Source organism: Spea bombifrons, chromosome 5, assembly GCF_027358695.1.
Source record: "Spea bombifrons isolate aSpeBom1 chromosome 5, aSpeBom1.2.pri, whole genome shotgun sequence".
NCBI lineage: Eukaryota > Metazoa > Chordata > Amphibia > Anura > Pelobatidae > Spea > Spea bombifrons.
The window spans coordinates 40923166-40946663 of NC_071091.1; the positions used below are offsets into that span (position 1 = coordinate 40923166).

At 39.4% G+C, this 23498-nt stretch overlaps 1 protein-coding gene and 1 long non-coding RNA gene across 7 annotated transcripts in view; one reads left to right on the forward strand and one right to left on the reverse strand.

The window, feature by feature from the left end:
• Positions 1 to 22926, reverse strand: part of LOC128497908 (uncharacterized) — a 107749-nt gene extending 84823 nt beyond the window's left edge. Inside the window, exon 1 of the long non-coding RNA XR_008354352.1 lies at positions 22839 to 22926. This is a non-coding gene — a long non-coding RNA (uncharacterized LOC128497908). The remainder of the gene's footprint in view (positions 1 to 22838) is intronic.
• The window catches only part of COBL (cordon-bleu WH2 repeat protein), a 318027-nt gene that overhangs the window by 249925 nt on the left and 44604 nt on the right, over positions 1 to 23498 (forward strand). For 5 of the 6 annotated variants that reach the window (XM_053468136.1, XM_053468135.1, XM_053468132.1 and 2 more), the window contains one exon: positions 12541 to 12720. In XM_053468136.1, the coding sequence (XP_053324111.1) occupies positions 12541 to 12720 (180 nt within the window). Of the gene's footprint in view, positions 1 to 12540; positions 12721 to 18322; positions 18838 to 23498 lie in introns of those variants that run through there. The other variant, XM_053468137.1, reaches the window with a different exon arrangement.

Genomic DNA, 23498 nt, shown 5'->3' on the forward strand with positions numbered 1-23498 from the left:
TAACTCATCTTTTCATTTATGCTTAACAACAAAGACCCCTCAGCTATTATAGGCTTCCATGACAGTATGATGAGACTGTATCCGAAAATATATGGAGGAAATATATAGCTTGTAATAGTAACGTTGCGTGTGGGCGCTAGAGTAAGAAAGTGGACAGGATAACGGAAATATAAAATCTTAAGAATTTAATACATTTTTAGTATATACAAAAAATCTAATCATATAAAAATTCAATATTGTTGTTAATTCATACAGCAATTAATATTGAAGAAAATGGATGCTGTGCACCTAAATCTATAGCTTGTACCTTGTAAGTAGATAAATATGGACAGTTCCTATGCAACCAATAAAAATTGACTAATTGGTATTGTGCGAATTGTATGTTTAGGGTGACAACTTTACGCGTAAATCTATACAGTCGTGTGCAAGGACACCCTCTTTGAATTCTATGTTTTTACATGTCAGGACGTAATGACAATCGTCTGTTCCTTAGCAACACAACAACACATGACATAATACACCGTGTCATGATTTATTCAGCAAAAATAAAGCCTAAATAGAGCAGCCATGTGGGAAAAACTAAGTGCACCTTATGATTCATTAGCTTGTAGAACCACCTTTAGCAGCAATAACATGAAGTAATCATTTTCTGTATGACTTTATGATCAATTCATCTAGGGCTTTTGATTAGCAGCACTTGTCTGCTACTTAGCATCTTAATTCCTGTGGAAGCAGTAGGGTAATTAGTTTTTTTACACATTTTCAGAGATGACAGTTTTTTGGGGGTTTTTTATATAATAAGTTTTTATTGGAGAGTTTTGATCAAAGATTTATTTTTTGCATGTATATCAAACTCTGTTATAGAATAAAGAAATGTGTTGGTTAATGACAAAGATACTACAAGGTCAAGGGAACACCGAGATCATTTCATTCTATGTGACCTCGATACTCCGTTTACAGAGTAAATACATCATAATGCCAAAAATACAACACAACATAAAAATTGAATATTTCAAGATAATCAGTTGCGAAGATAAAAGGAACAAAATTATAAGAAAGTGTAAAAGAAAACCAAAGGAAAAATTAAAGTATAACAAAAACAACCATTATGGTGAAAGTTGTGTAGGTTTTCAGATATTTATGGATTGATCCTAAACACGAGTATGGATAAATTATATTTCCAAGGAGTGTAGTCATTGCTGCGATATGAGGTGGTTTATCTATGTATATGTGTCATCTTTATTCTAACCCTCAACTTAATGATATTTGATGAAGTATAGCTAGGGATAATGAATTGATTTTATGAATATGTTATTTATTTATTTTAATCATGCTCCTTTGATGGAAAGTTTTCCCATATTTTATTGCTCATTGTCTGGTTGTCCATATGAAAAGCCAATTCCATTTTTCTAGTTTCTCCCGTTCTTTTGATGATCATTGGTATGGTTGGAAGCTCCTCTGAGTTCCATAGTTTAGCTAAAAATTGTTTAAAAAGCATAAAAGCTATATTTAAAAGTTTACTAAAGTTGTGTGGTATATAATGCGGATAGATTCCCAAAATCCCGATCTTTGGATCAATTGGAATCCTGGATTTTTAGGATTTCACTCATGTGTTTGAATAATTGAGACCAGATTCGATATACTTGTGGACAGGACCAAAAATATATGTAGATGAGTACCAATTTGGTTGCATTTCCGCCAAAATAAATTCGGTCTTTGGGGATAGAATGTGTTCAATTTCTCAGGTGTGTAGTGCCACCTATAAAGTATTTTAGCATGAAGTTCTGATAGTAGTAGATAGCCTTTCAGTAAAGCAAACGATTGATCCCATTGTTCGTCATCTATTGTTTGTTTTATTTCTGTTGCCCAATGGTCTAAAAATTTCATTTTGACTGTAAAAGTATTAGTTAACAATTGTTAATACATAAAAGATACTAACCCTTTTATATCTGTTAAATTGTTTAGTTTCGATTCCATAAAAGCAATTTGTATATTAGAAAATCTCTGTATGAAAGCTAGTGAGTCTTTCTTTCTAATGAAAGAAAGTAATTTTTTATTTTGAAATAGTTAAAAATTTCTCTGGGGCGAAGATTAAACTCTTTCCTCATTAAAAAGATTTCAGTTTTTTTGAGGTGTCTATTATTTAAGAAATTGAATTTATCTTACATAATACCCAGTTTGCGATGTTTAACCCAGGTATATTAAGGTGTAGAGTTTGTATTGGGGCTATCTTTGACAGATTGTTTTCCAAATTGAAGGATTTTAAAAATGTTATCCATGTTTTTAATGCATAAGTTAATGTTGGCATGGTTGCTTTAGGTTTGATTGGGATGTTGTTTGCCCACATGACATGTGAAACTATAGGATAGCTTAGAGGATTTTCTTCTATTTCTTTCCACCTATTTCTTTTAGGGTTTGAGAGGAATAAGACTAGTTGAGATAATATGGTCGCCTTGTGATATAGTAAAACATTAGGAATCCCCATACCTCCTTTGAGTGTATGTCTATATAAAGTTGACATACTGACTCTAGGGGGGTTTTTTTCCTCTAATGTATCTATTTATGGTTTTAAGGAGTTTGACTGGAAATTTTAGAGGAATTGTTCTTAAAAGGTAAAGAATTGTTGGTATTATATTCATTTTAATTGCTGAATTTCTTCCAAACCATAAAAGGTTAAAACCTTTCCATCTTCTTATATCCGCTTGGACATTTTTCCATACATTTTTTAAATTGTTGCCCGCTATGCTTGTTGTATTTCTATAAAGATCAATACCCAGATATTTCGAGTTGCTTTTTCGCCAATCAAAATTGTATGACTCATGCAGTAAGGATTTCGTTTTTGTATCTAGGTTTAAAGTTAATGCTTGGGATTTGTTGTTGTTTATTTTGTGATATGATACTTTGTTAAACATTTTAAGGTCATCAATTAGGTGAGGTAGGGAGTCAATAGGGTTTTGAAGAGTTAGCATGATGTCATCTGCAAACATTGAGATTTTATTTGGTTTGGTAACATTACCTTACATTATTCATCTATCGAATGCCTTCTCTACATCCAGTGATAAGAGAAGGCATCCAACTTTTTTCTATTACTTAGGTCTTTGAGATCTATGATCCGTCTTGTGGCATCAGGGGCTTGTCTGTCTTTGATGAATCCTACCTGGTCTAAATTAATCAAACTGGGGAGAGCTTTGGCTAGTCTGTTTGCTAAAATTTTGGCGTATAATTTTGGCGAAGATTGCCACAAGTTGTCGGTGTTTTGCCGGTTTTGGTAAGGTTACAATGAATGCTCTATTCATATCCTGAGGTATCAAATGAAAGGATTGCAGTTCTCTGTAACAATTCAATAAATTAGGGATTAAAATGGATTTGAAAGTTTTATAGTAAGAACTTGTAAATCCGTCAGGTCCTGGTGATTTACCTGTTGGCATATCTGAGATCGCTTTTTCAATTTCTTCCTTTGTTATTTTGTTTGGTAGTATTTCTATATGAGATTCTTTTATTTGGGGTAATTGTATTTTATTTAAAAATTCATTAATTTCATGGGAAGATGGTTGGTAATCCTCTCTCGAGTCTTATTGTGCAGTTTTTTAATAAAATTCTAAGCATATTTCAGCCATTTTGGAAGGTTTGTATTGTTTAGTATCACTGTTATCTTTTAAGTAAGGAATAGAGGTGTGGGCCTCCTTTTTTCTCAATTTATGTGCTAGCATTTTCCCTGTTTTGTTGTTCCCTGCATAATATCTTTCTTTTAATTTGCCTATTATATATATTGTTTTTTCTTCATGTAATTTATTGTTCTTTTTGATTTCTTCCAGTTGGGAATTTACTTGAGGTGTGGGGTTACATTTATGTTTAATAGTCAGATTGTATAGCTGGACTTGTAAATTATGTAATTTCTCTTTTGATTTCTTTTTTATCCTGGATGATTGAGCTAGGCATATCCCGCTTATAACTGGTTTGTGTGCCAACCAAATTGTTGACTTTGAGATGTCTTCATCTAAATTACTTTTAAAGGTCCGTACGAGAAACTCTGCACTTTATTGGTTGATGGCAGATGAGCCCCCTGCTGGCGACCAATAGAGTCACTCGTACAGACTTTTAAAAGCCTGGTGCAAAACGACCAATAGAGGACTTGGCCTGGAGACACCATTGGAGTAATCCCATTGCCACTATGGAATCAAGAATGAAGTTTTTTCCCTGTTGCGTCACAATTGGTAATTGTCTCAAGTAGGGTTTTTTCCTTCTTTTGGATCAACTTTAGAGGTAGGTATGTGTGAAAGGTGGAACTTGATGGACAGTGGTCTTTTTTCAAACTACTATACTATACTAAAAATGTTGAAAAATATTTTACTATATTGTAATCTTCAAAATACCATTATAATGTTTCCTGAATTTGGCTAGGTTTGTTTGTTTATTTGTCGTAAGTTGTGGGACACAAAATGGAACATGCCTGTTCCCTTTTCCAAACTTGAAATTTTCAAAGTGTATTTTGTGATGTCTCATTTGGGAATGTTTACCAGCTCAAAATATTCCCACCAAAGCAAATATTTTTAGAGAGAAGACAACTCAGGGTTATGCACTAGGAGCACTTGGACACTTATCATGCAGCTAGTTGGCCACAAATCCATGGCAAAGGGAGGCGTAATGTTGCTTTTTTCCATCAAACTTTTCATGTTTTTTAGGATTGTTTGCACAGATTACATGTAACTTCAGAGAAACCCACCAAAATGTATTCATCTACATCTCCAGATTACAGAAATACCCCACATATGTTTATATATAGTTTTTCTTTACAATCTAAAGGGCACACTACATACTGCATTTCACTGATCAACAGCACACAGAAAATAAAGGGTTAAATGATAATACATTATACAAACAATTCTATAAAAGTGGGTGTAGTTTTTTTTATCTTTATTATTTGTATATTTTTTGTTAGACATTTGTATTTGTTAAACCTTTTTTTTTTTTACTTTACTGAGGCTACTGATTGGTCTTCTACCAATCAGCCTCACTCACTTTACATGAATGGAGCATCACCATGCCATTCATTTAGAATGCAGTGCATCTATTCATAATGAATGTTTCGTGCAACTGCGCAAGGCTTTCTGCACAGAAAGTTTGAAATGCAGTTCCCGAGGACTTCCTTGAATGTGAGACAGTCCCCTGCACTGCTCCTGTGCTCACCTCTACTTTCTTCATTATGTTCCATGCTATCATAATAGATATTTGCTCTGCTTTTTTTCTTGACTGCATGGAACGTCATGAAGGTTTTGGGAAAAGCTCTATTGCCTGAATTCCTTATCATAAGGAATAGAATAACATAAGGATGCCACATCCATCATGATGAACAAGGTGGGCTGGCAAGTAATGTAAGAAATCAGTGGTGTTTTTAAGGTAAGACAAAGTTGAATAACAATCAACTGTAAATAAAAATGTACAAGCTCAGAAAGGCCTTCACCTAATTTCCCAATTACCGCTACAATAGGCTTGTACGTTTTTGGAAAAAAATGAAAATGGTAATTATAGGATCAGATCTATAAATCTATCTAACTTTTAATTTAGAATACCAGTGTGTTAAACCAAATCCAATAAAATTGTAGCTGAAGAGATGCAGTAGGATGATATGGATTAATATTGGTTTTTAAGCAGTTATTTTACAGCTAGTAATTTAAACATGAAATCACTAGGTGTATCTGTAATACTTCAATGTGGTAGTCAGTCACAGAGACTACTATACTATAAAAAAAATTATATAATTTGGTGAACAATTAAGAAAAAAGGGACATTTTCTGACTTTTACTCATCTATAAAAGTGATGAAAAAACCTGCTATATAAATTCTACTATTTGTCCTAAGTTTAGAAATACCCAGTGTTTTACGTTTTTGTTTGCTTTTTTCTGCACGTTATGGGGTACAAGTAGCGTTTTGCTATTTCAAAACCATTTTTCCAAATATTAGAATTTTTTCCCCATGTGCCATTTTGGGTATCTTTAAAGCTGGCCAATGCAATTTACCCCACCAACCATATGTTTTTGAAGACTAAACACCCAAGGGTATGTCAAATGCTAGTATTTTAACTATTTCCATGCACCAATTCTACCATCAGTCTTTGTCAAACTTTGTGGTAGTAATTTTTTTTGGTTTTTTTCCCCACACACATTTTACTTCATGTATGAATTAACAGGTCCTGGTATATGTCACTGTCGTACAACACACCAATATGTGTTCAGTAACATCTCCTGAGTACACTGAGGCATGCGCGTTTTTCAGTGTTGAATTTATTCGGTGAGCCACTGCCCATACCCTATTTGGTACATCTTTGAGCCTGGCCAATTCAGTGTGCCCAATAAAACCATATGTTTTTGAAAACTAGACACTTCAGGGTATGTCAAATGCTGTTATTTTAAGTATTTGCATGCACTAATTCTACCACCAGCCTTTGTCAAAGTTTGCATTAGTATTTTTTGTGTGTATTTTTTCCCACACACGTAGGTATAAATTTATAGCTCCTGGTATATGCCACTGTCACACAACACCTCAATATGTATTCAGCAACATCTCCCGAGTGCAGGTATACCACCCGTCTATGCCTGGCTGTTTGGGGGCAAACTCATTTTTGATGTTGAACTTTTGGTGATCCACTGCCCATGTCCTATTTCGTATTTTTCGTATTTCTTTGAGCTTGGCCAATTCAGTGTGCCCTATAAAACCATATATTTTTGAAAACTAGACACTCCAGGGTAGTTTAAATGCTGGTATTTGAACTCTTTGAATGCATACATTTTATCACCATCCCCTGATGCCGATCTCAGTGTTGCTAAATGCCTCGACAACGAGGCATTACAGCAACACCGTTTGGGTGCATAAAGTGAACGCAGACACTTTATTGTACAGTGCAATTTAACAGGCAGCAAAAAAAACCTGAGCTCTTACTAACAAGATGTCACTTGTACTAACACACAGGCTTCACCAACGTTGTTGACTGTCAGTTTGCTGCACTGCCATCCTTGCTACTTTCAGCCCTCAGAAAGCCTTCCTGCTTCCAAATGTTTTTTAGGTATTTTTTGTCAGATGTTACTATGGTATACTGAAGTATAATTACAAGCATTTTAAGTCAAAGGCTTTTATTGACAATTACATTAAGAGTCAATATTTGCAGTGCTCACCCTTCTTTTTCAAGACCTCTGCAATCCACCCTGGCATACTGTCAATTAACTTCTGGGCCACATTCTGACTGATGGCAGCCCATTTTTGCATAATCAATGCTTGGAATTTGTAGGGTTTTTTTTGTCCACCTGCCTCTTGAGGATTGACCACAAGTTCTCAATGGCATTAAGGTCTGGTGAGTTTCCTGGCCATGGATCCAAATTTTCAATGTTTTGTTCCCTGAGCCACTTTGTTATCACTTTTGCCTTATGGCACGGTGCTCCATCGTGCTGGAAAAGGCATTGTTCATCACCAAACTGTGCTTGGATGGTTGAGATAAGTTGCTGTTTAAGCATTGATGCCATTCTTTATTCATGGCTGTGTTCTTGGGCAAAATTGTGAGTGAGCCCACTCCATTGACTGAGAAGCAACCCCACACATGAATGGTCAGGGTGCTTTATTGTTGGCATGACACAGGACTGATGGTAGCGCTCACCCTGTCTTCTCCAGATAAGCTTCTGGGAAAATGCCTTTACCCCAGTCCTCAGCAGTCAAATCCATGTACCTTTTTTGCAGAATATCAGTCTGTCCCTGTTGTTTTTCCCTGGAGAGAAGTGGCATCTTTGCTACTCTTCTTGACACCAGGCCATCCTCCAAAAGACCTCACTGTGCATGCAGATGGTCTCACACCTACCTGCTGCCATTCCTGAGCAAGCTCTGCATTGGTGGAACCCTGATCTCACAGCTGAATCAACTGTAGGAGACGGTCCTAGCGCTTGCTGGACTTTCATTGGCGCCTGTCAGGAACCGGGTCCATACAGGCGCCTAAAGATGGAGTTCAAGAGGTATTACGCAGTAGCGGAGATGGACAGGGCCTGGTGCAGGGCGACTGCACTCTCCCAGGTGGGCATCTAGGGTTGTGTGCCCACATACCAGGGCCCTGACATAGCAGGAGATGTTGTCCAGTACAAAACAAAGTGATATACTGCGGACACCCTGGAGCAGGTATGAGACACAGCTCTACAGACGAATGTGCAGGCTGGGAGTACAGAAGCTAAGCAGGATAACAGCAGAAACAGAGCGAGCAAGGGGGACAGAGCAAGGAACAGGGAGACCAAGCAATGAACATAGCCAGACAAGACATACATATATAGGACACAACAGAGGACAGGGAACAACAGAGGCAAGGAACACAGGGGATGGAGTGAGGAGCCGGAATCCTCAGATGATTCAGGGAAGAGAGGGCAAAGGCGCATAAGAGACAGACAAACATGAATACATGAACTAGCCTAGGACTATGTGATAACAATTGGAGATTCCGTCGCATCTTATAGCCATAGTATGCTTAGCCCACCACAATGCCAAAGTACTCCGATATTCGGTGGGTCCTAGCACTAAACCCTGCCTACTGATTTACAAATACAAATAAAACTAAACATTGAACCTAAACACAGAACCAAGAAGGACATACCTTTAGACTGCAGACTGAGACACACATGACAAAAGGGTGGGGCACACCTTATAAAGGAAACAGAGCTGAAGCAAAGAGCAAAGCCGGAATCAAGGAATAGAAGCACAGAACAGACAATATGGAAATCCAGGAATGGATTACAGCAAAGTGTGAACCATAGCGAGACAGGAAAAATCAGAGAAATGCAGCTCCGCAGCATGGATGGACCCTGACAGCGCCCCCTAAAGCATTCTTCACAACAATTGAACCTCTCTCCTTGAAGTTCGTGGTGTTCCGATAAATGGTTGATTTAGGTGCAATCTTACTAGCAGCAATATCCTTGCCTGTTAACCCCTTTTTCTGCAAAGCAATGATTTTAAAGCTTCCAGTCAGTTATTTGAATTTACTCTGCATAACAGAGTGATCTCCAGCCTTGTCCACGACAATCTCACCTGTGGTAACAAGAGAATCACTGACATGATGTTAGCTGGTCCTTTTGGGGCAGGGCTGAAATGCCATGAAAGTTAATTTTCATGGCAAAGAGGGACATTGCAATTGATTGCAATTCATCTGATCACTCTTTATAACATCCTGGAGTATATGCAAATTGACATAATCTAAACTGAGGCAGCAGGTCTATTGAAATTGGACCCAATTATCAATTCAATTTGGTTCATTGGTTGATATAGCATTGTGCCTGGAGAATATCATTTTTAATTGCTATTTTGTATACTACAATAGTGGAGTATGTGGATTCTGTGAGATATGTTTGCTAAAGGTGCATACTTTTGGGGTTTTGGCTTTCTTAATTCAACTGTGATTGCCCACTAACTCATTTAGTGAACACCCACATATTCTACAGTGAAGGAAAAAAAATATTTGATCCCCCGCTGATTTTGTACATTTGCCCACTGACAAAGACATGATTAGTCTATAAGTTTATTTGAACAGTGAGAGACATAATAACAACAAAAAAATCCAGAATATCGTATTTCAAGTAAGTTATAAATTGATTTGCATTTTACTCAGTGAAATAAGTATTTGATCCCCTATCAATCAGCAAGATGTCTGGCTCCCAGGTGTCTTTTATACAGGTAACAAACTGAGATTAGGAGCACTCTCATAAAGGAAGTGCTCCTATTCTCACCTTGTTACCTGTATAAAAGACACCTGTCCACAGAAGCAATCAATCAGATTCCAAACTCTCCACCGTGGCCAAGACCAAAGAGCTGTCCAAGGATTTCAGGGACAAGATTATAGACCTACACAAGGTTGGAATGGGCTACAAGACCCTCGCCATGCAGCTAAGAGAAGGTGACAACAGAGTGCGTTTATTCACAAATGGAAGAAACACAAAATAACTGTCAATCTCCCTCGGTCTGGGGCTCCATGCAAGATTTCACCTCGTGGAGTTTCAGTGATCATGAGAACGTTGAGGAATCAGCCCAGAACTACACGGGAGGATCTTGTCAATGATTTCAAGGCAGCTGGGACCATAGTCACCAAGAAACCAATTGGTAACACACTATGCCGTGAAGGACTGAAATCCTGCAGTGCCCGCAAGGTCCCCTAGCTCAGAAGAGCACATGTACAGGGCTGTCTGAAGTTTGCCAATGAACATCTGAATGATTCAGAGGAGAATTGGGTGAAAGTGTTGTGGTCAGATGAGACCAAAATCTAGCTATTTGGCATCAACTCTTGTTTGGAGGAGGAATGCTGCCTATGACACCAAGAACACCATCACCATCATCAAACATGGAGGTGGAAACATTATGCTTTAGGGGTGTTTTTCTGCTAAGGGGACAGGACAACTTCACCGCATCAAAGGGATGATGGATGGGGTCATGTACCATCAAATCTTGGGTGAGAACCTCTTTCCAGGGCATTGAAAATGAGTCGTGGATGGGTATTCCAGCATGACAATGACCCAACAACGTGCAACGTACGATGCGTTTCATGCTATACTTCCTCAACGTTGTGACAGAGGAGAAGGAGAAGGAGGACGTGACTTTTACTTGCGGATATACATTCGGTTGTGCAGCAGTGGATGAACGCGGGACGCCGTAATTTTGAAAACTGCCGCTAGTCCGATTATTTATTTTATATATTAAAGTATTCATCTTTATACCATCTTTATACCATCCTCGCCTCCGGATCTGTGCTTTGAAGAATTTGGGAGTAGTTACCTCGATTTCTCGCTCTCTTTCTGGGATCGCGAAGTTTTGAAAAATTCCAAAGTGGAGAGTGAAATATATTTGGGAGACGAACAATCCCTCCCGCTCACCCCCCTACGCGATTTATGGGCTTGAATAAGCCCCACCAAACGTAAGGGTCCAATTTGCCTGTTGGATAGATAGATAGATAGATAGATAGATAGATAGATAGATAGATATACACAATTATTTTGATGAACTACACTATGATGTTTTTTTCTTTTCTCTTTGTTCTATGATTGAATTTTACATACTGCTCGGATTTCCTTGAAGCTACATTGAATTGGTATTATTTGCATTATTTATACTCACTTGGTGTGAGGGGCGCGGTCACCTATATATGTTTTTAAAAATAAGAAAGTGCTAATTTCAAATTTTCTGTATATTTTATATATATATATATATATTATAGTAAATTAGATGATATGATCAACATAATGCTATCTAATGAAAGCCCTTCTAAAAAACAAACAAATTGTAATTGGTGTAGGTACACTAAATGAGAGAGAAGGAGAGAAGAAAATTACAGCTAAACACAAGCACCGCAGATGTTTTAAGAACAGCTCTGTCCTTAAGGGGTTAACCACTTTAGTGCCAATCTGTCCTAAAATTGCAGTAAAAGTTTTTTTTTTTCATTTTCAACTGACTCATTCGATACAAACACAGTAGTGGTTTAAGGCATTTTATTTTATTTTTTTTTGGCACTGCGTGTCATGTGCGGCACATTACATTCAAACATGGAATTTTGACAGTTTGTAGGTCCATGCCTCATTTCAGACACAGTAGAGGTCCCATATTTCAATTTCTAATTGATTGTGAGACTGATCAATGATTAGTGGTCAAAAAGGTCATTAATCAGTGGTTACATACCATTCTATTAGGTTAAATATATATTGTAAAAAAATTGGAAAAATGAACACCTAAAATTACCACGGTTGCATCATAGGCATAATCGTGGAGTAGAAGGTGTTAAAACTGCATGATCGCTTTTATTGGAGCGATCGGGCAAAAGGGGAGGGTTGGGGCTGGTTTCCCTGAAGCTGCCTATTTGGGGCTGACCCTGCATGATCAATGACAGCATGTCCAGAGTTTTCAAGAAACCATGAGAGTGCCCAAAAAATGATGTAGGAAACATTTTTGTTGTCATGTGAGACATAGAGAGATTTTTTGCCAAAATACTAAAGCTACTCTTTTGCAAACCTAACATTGCACATGCCTCAAATGACTATATCTTTACAGGGAATTATGATAATGCTAACCTACAGCATTAAGGAAGCTTCTCATCACCTGGACCTTTTCAGGACAGTGATCTCAAGTACACGGTCACATCAACATTGGAGTGGTTTAAGATAAAATGTGAAAATTGTGTCTTACAAGCAAATGTCTGACTCATCTGGGGCAAATCTTCTAATAAAAAAGTACAAATTGTGTATACATATATGAGTGTTATTTTTAAAAATTTGCCTAAATAAAATCACTATCACCTTACACCTTAAACCAAACGTTAATGTACCATTTGCAGTTCCGCAATATGAGTGAATTAGTGAGTGCACTGTAGCTATCAGTAAGTCACAATGTCATGTGAAATATCTTATTAGTCGTGCCGCTTTAGCCACGTCTGTAACCACAACCTCTTAAACCAAAAGTGTACCTCTTTGACTTTTGAAATGTTTGAATTATTAACATTTATCTTTACTTCAAATAACCCATGTGTTAATCTTCACATAGGTAATGGACGACAGGTGCCACAAAAGCCACCAAGAGGCATCACACGAAGCCCACCCCAGTTAATTATTCCCCCACCCCCACCCTACCCTCCACCTGACAATGGTATTATGGACCCACCTGTCTTTGCAAATGGAGCAGTCATAACTGGACCTAACAAGCATGCACCAGTACCTGCAAAACGTAGGTTTAAAGCCATGCTTCTGTCAGCTCCACTTCTTCTTACTTTCCTATACAATTTTTCTGATCATTTTTGTTCCTTCCTACAGTTTCTTTCTTAAATAGTTCAGGTACATCCTGTGTTTTATTTGTAAACACATTAGGGGTGAGGGTTTGGAGGCTTTTTTTTACCTACTTCATTGGAAATTCACACTTCAGTGACCAGTCTGTTCTCTTTGTCATAGAGGTAATGAATACATTTTTTCAGACCCCACATCTAAATAAAGAGGCATGAATCGTAGTTGGCAATTGTGATCACTGTCACTTTAAACTATTCCCAAAACAGGAAAAACTGAACCATTTAATTATACTAGAATCAATGTTTATACAAGCACTTGATTTGCTTTGTTTCAAAAGTTCTCATTTCTTTTATCTTTATGCTATACATGTTTCCTCCTTTTTTCTATCTCTTTACATAAAACTATAAATATTGTTACCACAGGTTTTAATATATGTTGTTTATATAATATTTTAATTAGTATTTTTAGTGTTACTTGATAGGGTAAGTATGAACAGTGTAAAACTTGAATGGTATCTGCCAATAAGCAATTAAGGAATGAACACAAAAACAAATGTACACGATGTAGATAACAATGCCACTACTTATGTGTATAACTTTAGTCAAAATAACCAATGTAATCATTCAATAGTTTGTAAGGTGATACAACACTCTATGTTAACTGCCATAACTGTGATAATTTACTAATGCTTGCATGTTAGTGTTTGGGTTAGATTGTCCCACATGGTATTTGCACATCCCTTGGTTTATCAAAGGCCATTTATCCCATGCATTCAGTGGCGACCATATCCTTAGTTAATGTACCAACCAAGAGGGAGCAACATTCTGTGCTGCGTACGTAGGCATATCGGAACTCATTTGTTGTCTGCATCTCTGCTCTGTATCTGTTGCACCTGTCTGCGAGTCCCTCCACTGGCTCCCCATCCATAGCAGAAGTAAATTCAAAATACTAACTCTATCCTACAAAGCTCTCACTAACGCCACCCCCCTCTACCTATCCTCCCTCATCAGCAAATCCAACAATGACCTGCTCCTTGCATCTTCACTTATCACCTCCTCCCATGCCCGCCCACAGGACTTCTTTCGCGCAGCACCAACCCTCTGGAACTCTTTTCCCCATGCCGTCCGACTCTCACTAATTCTACCCTCCTTCAAATGATTCCTAAAAACTTTTCTCTTCAGGGAAGCCTACCACTGACATAAACATCAAAACTTTCTCTCACCCATTTACAACCCTTGTCTTGCCCTACAATAACATTATTCACTACCACGCAGTCCTCACCTCCTGTTTCTCACCCCTTATCCACCTAGAATGTAAGTTCCTGCGGGAACAGGGCCCTTCATTCCTCTTGTATTTGTATGTCAATTGCTGTATTGTACCTGTCGTTAGCACTGCAGAATCTGTCGGGGCTTTATAAATAAAGTATAATAATTATAATATGTAGCGCTTTCTCAGACTGAGGAAAGCATCACTCAACTCATTGGAAGCTCTACAGAACCAAATAATACTCTGTTCATAGTGGTAATGTTCTTTTATAAGAACCAAAAAGCACTCTTGTGCATTTTGGTGCTTTTGGTACTTTTGTCCTAAGTACTTATCTCTCTACTATATTACATGTGTGGGCAGCACTCAGTCAAGGGGACATCACTGAGCCCCAAATAAATTTTATTTATATTTCATTTTTTCCCAGAAGGGAATGCTCAATAGTGTAAGGGGGCGTCTTGGTGCAGCTTTTAATGATGTAGAGTTAAGTCCTAATGAGGCGCGAACAGGTCAAATCGGAATCCTCAATATTTATGCCTCGGATAAGTGCATTTAGATAGTATTTGCTTGGTGTGCTCTGATTGTTGTGTCGACAATTTGGTAATTTCAACAGCACAACAGAATCTCAATTGATACAGAATGTGTATGTGGTTGTGTCCATATGACCTTATATGTGTACAACTTATCAGGGGCGGGCTGGGGCAGGAGGGCAGTCGCCCCCCAGGCCGCCCGAAATCTAATCCAATCGGCCGCCGGGTGCTGATGCCGCCGGCCGGCGCTACTTTAATACTTTTTTTTTTAAATTTAATATGGCAAGCTGGATCGGCTATTAAATGAAAAAAAAAACAGTTTTAAAGCAGCGCCGGCCGGCGGCATCAGCACCCAGCGGCCGTATGCAATGGCCTCCAAGTGATGGGAGCAGCGTGAGGGGTGAAAGCTCCACCCCCTCGCACTCACCTTTCACCCCTCACGCTACTCCCATCACTATGCGGCCATCAGATCTAAATCTAAACGGCCGCTGGGTGCAGGGCAGCATTTTATCTGGGCTGGTCAGCAATATGTAAAAGTCATATGTGTCCTGGAAAACATGGCTGATGTGGTCACCCTAATGCCCCCCCACCCTTGTGTTTTGCCCCAACTAGTCCCACATTGTATATATATCCCCCCCTTTAGTGATGATATATGTAGCAGGCACTCTCTGTGAATGAACGCCCCTCTTTAGTATCATGTATGCCCTGGCACCCTGATTGCATCCACAGGATCTGCCCAAAACCTAGATTGAGGACAAAGGTGGCAAGTCCTATGCTTACAAACAGCCTCCACGTGGCATCTTAGCCTCAAACAGCCTACCTGTGCCATGCTTCCCCCCCACTCACACATACATGCTATCACACACATATTCATGCATTTACTCATTCACAAACATTAATTCACTCATTCACAGATTCTCTTTCAGACACTCATGCATTCACTTATTCACAGATACTCGTTCATTCACAGATATTCATTCCCTCAATCACGCATACTCGTTCCTCCACCCTCCCCCACCTCTTTACCTGAACCGCAGAGCTCTCAGTGCCGCTCGCAGACTTCCACAGGGGCCACTGCTTCCCTCTAGGTTGCTCGCACTCTGTGCGAACAAATTCTTTTGTCCCTCCCAGGTGAAGCATGAAGGGAGCAGGGTCATGTGATGTAAATTCACGTGACTCTGCTGGGTTCCTGCTTCCCCTGGTGGAACAAGAGACATTTCTAAGCAGCAGGCCCCCTGCGGAAGTCGCAGGGACGGTTGCAGTTGCGACTCCGGCGATCACAGTTGCTGCAGGCTTTTGCCCCCTCATTAAAGACCGCCCTGACATTTAGCTTTACTGCATTCAACCATAAAAGTCAATGGAGTCCAGCTTTCTGATTAAGGAAATATATATTTTAAAAAAAAAATAGTGTTACATACCTGAAATCCGGGCGCTACTCTTCCACGTCTTTTGAAGGAAGGGAGAGACCCCCTTCCTCCTCTCTGCCGCTGCAACCTCCATGGAGAAGGGGGAGACTCCCCCTTCACCACACATCTGCTCCAGCAGTGCCGATGCAGAGAAGAGGGAGACCCCCCTCCACTCCAGGACCGCCACAGCCTCCACGGAGAAGAGGGAGACCCCCCTCCATTCCAGGACTGCCACAGCCTCCACAAAGAAAAGGAGACCCCTCTACACCCCACAACCGCTCCAGCTGCAGCCTCCGCAGAGAAGAGGGAGACCCTCCTCCACTCCGCAGCTGCCACTACCGGAACTACCGCACGGAAGAGGGAAACCCTCCATCTTGCAGCCAGTCGGTCCTGTGACGTAGGATTCTGTTGGTCAACTGCCGAACAGGACTTTATACTAGATGGCTGCAGATCCTGACACGCGGAAGTGACGTTTTGACGCCAAATGGAATTCCATACCCCTTCCTTCCTCCTATTTAATCTTCCAGTTTTCAAGACTCAATGCCCTCTGATGGTCGCCTATGTTCATAGTGCTAGTCCTCTGCGCATTATTTCCGGTTGTCTTTTGTGTTTGACCTCGGCTTGCTCCTCGACTAAATTGACTCTGCCTGACTCCGATGTCTCCAACCTTGCTGTGCGTGACAGTTAGTTAAAAAAAATAACTAAAAATAAAAATGTTGTTTGACAGTGACGTATACCATTAGTGGTTAATTCATACAATGTGCAGGGGGGGGCGGGATTATGATAAAGGCTGGTGGGAAAATTAGTGCATGGAAAGCTTTTGAAATACCCTGGAGTGTCTAGTTTTCAAAAATATATGATTTGATGGGTTAACTTGAACTGATCAGATTCAAAGATGTCCCAAATAGGAGATGGTGGCAGAAGGACCACATGTCCAAGTAAAAAAATACTCACTTCCTAAGTGTGGCATTTTACCTCCCAAACAACCCAACCCAACAAACCCATGCATGATCAATATTACTGTACTTGGGAGATGTTGCTGAACACATATTGATGTGTTGTGTAACATATACCAGGAGCTGTACATCCATGAAGTACAATTTGTGTGATAAAAAAAACACAAAATAAATTACTACCATAAAGTTTGACATAGTGTAGTAGAATTAGCACATGGAAAGAGTTAAAATATCAGCATTTGAAATACCTCAGGGTGTCTGGTTTTCAAAAATATATGGGTAAATTGTATTCGCCGGCTTCAAAGATAACTGAAATAGCACATGGCCAGATTTGGAAAAAATGGTTTTGAAATGGCAAAACGCTACTTTTACTTATTGCCCAATAACTTATAGAAAATAAGCAAAAAAAACATAAAAACATTGGGTATTTCTATACTCAGGAAAAATAGTAGAATCTATTTAGCAGGTTTTATCAGCTGTTTTAGATGCATAAAAGATTTTTCAAACTACATTTTTCATATTTTTTAATAGGAAAGTAGATATAATTAAAAAAATGTTACCTGAAGAAAGCCATTCACATCGCGAAACAGCCTTGGTCACAAAGGGTAAAAATAATAAAAAACAGCCTGGTCCTTAAGGGATTAAGGAAAGCTTTCTTTGTGACCTCTGAGAACCCAATGTGGAAAACATATATAACTGTATTTCTCTGCTTTATTTTTATATATACTGTAACTTCCCCCCTTTAAACTTTCTTGTTCTTACATTATTTAGACTTTTTTCCAATATGAATAAGTGTTTGATGAGTTAAAAACTTTGCAAGCGTTTTGTAAGCTTATTTGTGAGTTGCATGCACTAGTTTTTAAGTAAAAGTACCAGGACAGCATAGCAGGTGTGGTCAGCTCTTATATTACTGTTCTATTTCTTGGTATTTTTTATTGAGTAGGGTGGAGCCCAAGAATCATGTGCCACATCCCTCCTTAAAACACAGGTCATAATTTTTTATGCCTCATGTTTAACAACCATTATTTTTGTCCTGCTTAGTAAACATTTGATCAGATTGCAATGAGTTTCAATGTAATTTGAAAATTATGGCAATTTGAAAATTATGGCAAATTTCAAACAGTTTTTTCCCTTTCTTAGGTGCTTGTACACTGTTGATTTGTTTGTCATTGTTACCCATGTCATTCTGGGGTTTTTGTTGTTGTTATTGCCCTATTGACTTGAGAATCTAAAGCTTAACCATTTGTGATTTGCTGTGAAAAAAATTAATGTGTGTGATTGTATTGGCTTGTTTGTCAGAGGGCTGGGTGGTAATGGTGGCTTGATGTGACCCTTGCAGTTAAGCTTACTCATTCTGTACTATTTTCTTTCTTCTTCTATGTTCTCTGCAGTTTATTGCTGTGCGTGATCCCTTCACATAACAAGCACTGCTGAACAGACTCTTCTCGTATGGCTTTTACATTTAGCATAATTCCTCTGGTATCTACTTACCTTCTGTTTCTGTTATATTCATGGCTATGGGACACTTTTATCTAGAATTCTCACTTCTTTTTTCTATTTAACATTATGATATCTTTTCTTCTAGTGTGTGTTAAGAGAAGAATCTGTTAAGAAAATATACCAATACTTTCTACATTATGATATCAAACATTTTCTCCACATTTACCTAGTGATTGATGGGGGATGTATCACAGTTTCTTTTAGAAACTTAGTTTTAATACACTAAGTATTTTTTCTGAAGTTGTGTACTGTACTTACCGATGTCAAATGCAGATGCATGTTTTTTTTTTGCACTACAATAATAAAGAAATACCTTAAGTGGAGGTAACTGGGATTGTTTTGTGTGATGATTATTGCCATTCTCCATATGGTATTCATGTTAAACATGAACATAAAAAAGGAAAAACTTCTGTTCTACTGGAAATTACAAGTTGCATTGCTTTAATTGGTGCAAATGTCCAAAATTCAAATTTCAGACTACATTTCCTTGGCATTTTAGTCTTTCTACCTGTTACAATATATATACTTTCCACAGATTAACATACAGCTTAATATAAACTAACTAGTTGTCATGAACAAAAGCAAGAAAAAAATATTGATTTTGCTTTTGTGTTAGAATATTTTACATGATTAATATATTTTTATGGGAAGGGTTTGGGGATTTAGCAGCAGTAGCAGTAGCAGTACCATTTTTTTTTGCATTTAATTACAAAAGTGTAATTCTATGAAGCAGCACTTTTAAGACATTAGTTATAAAATAACCTTTTCAAAAAGCATTGAAGGGCTAACTATAACTTGGCAAAACTTGTTACTCTAGATAAGCTTTTCGATTTTAGATAAATCAAATTACTGTCTCTTATAGTCCTACTGAAGAGTGGTGCATTCAAAAGGACTCTGCGACTTACCTGACCTAGAAGCTGCTGGCAGGATAGAGCTCCCATTAAAATCGGAGAGTTTTGAACACATGTGACACAGGGGTCTAATTAGACCGTTGCCCATTTAATTTGTCTAGCTAGAGCTGACTGGAGTTAAGCAGAACATGTACAAGGAGATGCGTTCAGCCAAACATATCTCCTGCACACAAAATACTTAAGAGGCAGAGAAGGGGCACAAGCATATGGTTGATTCTGGAACCATTCAGCTACCATATGCATTAAAGTACATATGATGCCTGGAGTCAAAATATAAGTGTTAATGCTGATGAGCATACCATTGTAGAATGCATTTTTCAGGCATAACCTTTATTTTTAAAAATCTTGAGATGGCATAAATATGCATACTGTTGGTGGGTAATTTGAATAGAAAATCCTTGAGAGGTGACTGGCGGAAACAAAGCTATATACTAGTAATAGCATGCAATACCTTGCCCCACTGCTACTCTTCCTTGGAATATTTATGTAAGTTGTTGAAACGTCATATTATATTTGCATATAAAAAATCTTCACACAAACTGTAAAGTAAGAATGCCCTGTTCTCTAGCACTCAGAATTTTTTCAATTTTCTTTATGAAACCTGGAATGCACAAACACAGCATAGCATCAATATTATTGATCATTTGCGTTCAACAACTGATATATAACTCTCTGCGTTAAAAACGACAACCAACAATGATTTAATGCATTGAAAAAAAAATTTGTTTGTAATTGTAAGTTTGAAGGAGAGGGTACAGGCTTGGTCTGGTATTTTATTGATGTCCATAACTAACACACATTCATTAACACCCACTCACTCTAACCTCATACATTTACATAAACACATACGTGACTTAGGCACGTCTAAGTACCCTTCCCCAGATATTTATTGCCATTAAAGAACGACACTGACAACTTTTATTGGATTGAGAAGGCCACAGCATTATTAACATGAAATAGAAAAATTTGTTAACATAAATGGATAAATATAATCATAAACTTAACTGACAACAATACACCAAATGGGGGAAAATCCAGCAAACCTGTCACCTGCAGCTAAAACCAGCAACCAAATGTTTTAACCCCCTAGCCGCCGATCACCAGCTCAGAAGGCCCACCGTACCAACTAATATAATGCCACCTGCTGGTTAGCCGTTGAAGTGACCCCCTTTACCAACGAAAACAAATTATTAACTAGGCTGGACCCCCCCCTTATTTATTCACCCATTCACCGCCAAGGAGGGCAGCTTGACACCTTAAGCAAACCGACTCACCCAAACCAACAAGGCCTTCTCGATCCCCTGTTGAAAACCAGCACATAAAATATCCAAACCAATATCACCTTCTAAAGAGCAATGACGCACCACCATACCTCTGTTTTGGATCACAAAATGGGATATTGCATTGTTCACCTTTATTCTACCCTTATTTAAAGCTGGAGGAAATCTCTCTATCCTCCATGACGCTCGGGGAACTATCTCAGACCAAACTATGACTAAACCATGGAAACGAGACCATAAACACAACAAATCAGATTTTATATCTTTTATTAAACAATTGGCACTAGACCAAGATCATTTCCCCCTGAATGAACCCAAAGAATCACAGGATGTCCGTTCCATCTGGATCACCTCAGGTAAAACATTAAATCACACCACACCCCGTACACCAATCCATTGTAGTAAAGCCTGAGACCGAGGAAAACCAAGCTGCCTCCCGCTGGGATGAACATCCGATCGTCTGGACGCACGGTAGATAAAGGAATGCCCCAGAATCCAGACGGACACTGCAGGACCTGACATACCATGAACTACAGCAAATGAGGACGAGCATATGAGCAAAAACATCGAGATTCCCACCTCCCATTTTTTTAATAGCCGTCTCAGGGAGGCCCCAACGAGCCACCTCCGTAGCAACCCCAATCCTAAAAGAAATGGGAGCTGTAATGTTTTTTTGACAAACCCAAAACCCCCAGTGACTTCTTAAAGACATCAACAAAATAAAACCTGGACAGTGCAGACCCATCCTTGTAAATCAAAAGGGACGACTCTTGAACAGATTCAGGAGAAACCTCAAAAATTCCCCAAAACACACCACAGGGCACACAAAGGACCCGTCTAAACTACCCAAGATAACTTTAAAACCCTAAACTGACGTATCAGTCTTAGACCCCCATATCCAAAACTCCACTGACCTCCCAAAACCCCAGACATCCTTTAGCAACACACCCTTGTGGCGGGTCCTACTAGGACTGACTAACTCGCCAATCCTACAGGCCCCAAAAAATGCTCATGAAAAAGCCAGTTTAAACAACAAAGATTCGTAAGTCGATACACACACTGATAATACAACCATCCCCAAATCAAAAAACTGGAAGACTATTATCCCGCCGAAGATAACCCTTATGATACACCTTCAACACCTTCTTAACTTTTAAAGCTTTCGTAATGTCAACAAAATTAAAATATTTAAAACAAAATGCCAAACCTGCCAATTTCCTGGAAATTTAAAAGTGTGACGCCCCATCAACAAAGGCCAAACTCACAAAACAAAGAAGGGCATCCTCATCAGGAGGACTTGAACTATCCATGCCTGCAGATACCAAAAACTGTACCCATTCATCCCATACCGCAGAATACGCTGACCATGTGCCAGGAGCCACTGACCGCCTTATCAATTTGTCTGCCCACCGAATACCAAGTCCCACATCCTGTATGGGAAAGGAGTTCCTTGAAGGTCTGCGGCAGGAGTTCTGAAACGGTCCCACTGAAAACTAGATAACGCATCAGCTTCTCACCCACCATACTAGCTAAAATCGCAAAGGATTTCAACCAGTTGAAGAATGCCCTGGGTATCAAACAATACCTGTGTTTCTCCTCATCCTCCTTTTTAGAAATTATCCAAATTAAATCGTTCCAGCAGGAGCAGGGAAAAAATATCAACGTACTCTCCCTTCCAAATTTTTCCTTCACATCCAGCTTAAGATGTGCCCCCATCGGACCTTCAAAACACACATACACTTCACCCTTAGCAGAATCATCCACCGATTTGGCCGTTGAACTACTACCCTCAGTGGCCGCAGCAGACACAACCGCCGGCACAGAAATCCGTAAATCCCTAACAGACCCTGATCCATTCTGACCCGTTAAAGCCGAACCAACAACTGTGGCAGCCAAAAATGGAAATACCCACGGCACCATGCCAGAAGAACAATTCCCACCCACAGAACCACCAAACAAAAAAGGGTTAACATGCTGAAAACCCCCCAACGCTCCCTCCTCCTGCTCCCTCCTGTGCAGAGGGTACATCCGCCACCGGACCACCAGAAAAAGAAGCACAAGATGCCCCGTGAACCAGGATCCCACAGGGCCCTCCCCGGAAACACCTCCAGACACCCGGCCTCCCGTGGTACCTTCCTCAACGGTGGACTGCCTATGGCCGCGGATTCTCCTCTGTGACCTCACCACCACCGGGGCCAACCTGCCTGGTGGGTTACCTGCCTGTCCAGCTCCGTCCAGCCGTTCATCCGATCTCCTCCTCTCTACTCTGCCCATCCGCGACGAATCACCATCCTGTCTTGCCGCCGGTCCTGGCAGACCTCTTCTTCTGTCCCATCTGAGCTGGTTCCGCAGCGTCTTCACGTGAAGCCACTCGACCCCTCCGCGACTGAGGTGAGCCACGTCAATCCCAACTCTCACGAGAGCTGGACTGTGAACGCAAGCGTGATCGCGAGAAATCTGCGTTAGGTGATGACACAAACAGGGAAAGTGTTCAGTAACGTGTTCAGTAATTAAATGATTAAAGAGGCTGAGTTAATAAACTCATGTAACATTTATACACTACACAGCTCCAGTGACCTGTGTTTCACCTCACTCATATATCCTGTCATCCCTACCATAATGTTTAAAGCTTAAAGCAAATCTCCAACTCCATTTGTGAAAATGCAACCCCAATGTAATAATATGCATACTCACTTTAAGGCACCTTATATACACACAATGACTCTTAACACTACAGTACAACAAAAACTCAAATACACACTACTCCCTCTCCCTCCCCCTCTTACCCGTGAAGACCTGTGTTAAGGTGATGTCTGTCTACTGCTGCTCTCCACATGACCATGCAGGGCGCCTCAGTTACCGGGCATCTGGGTGTT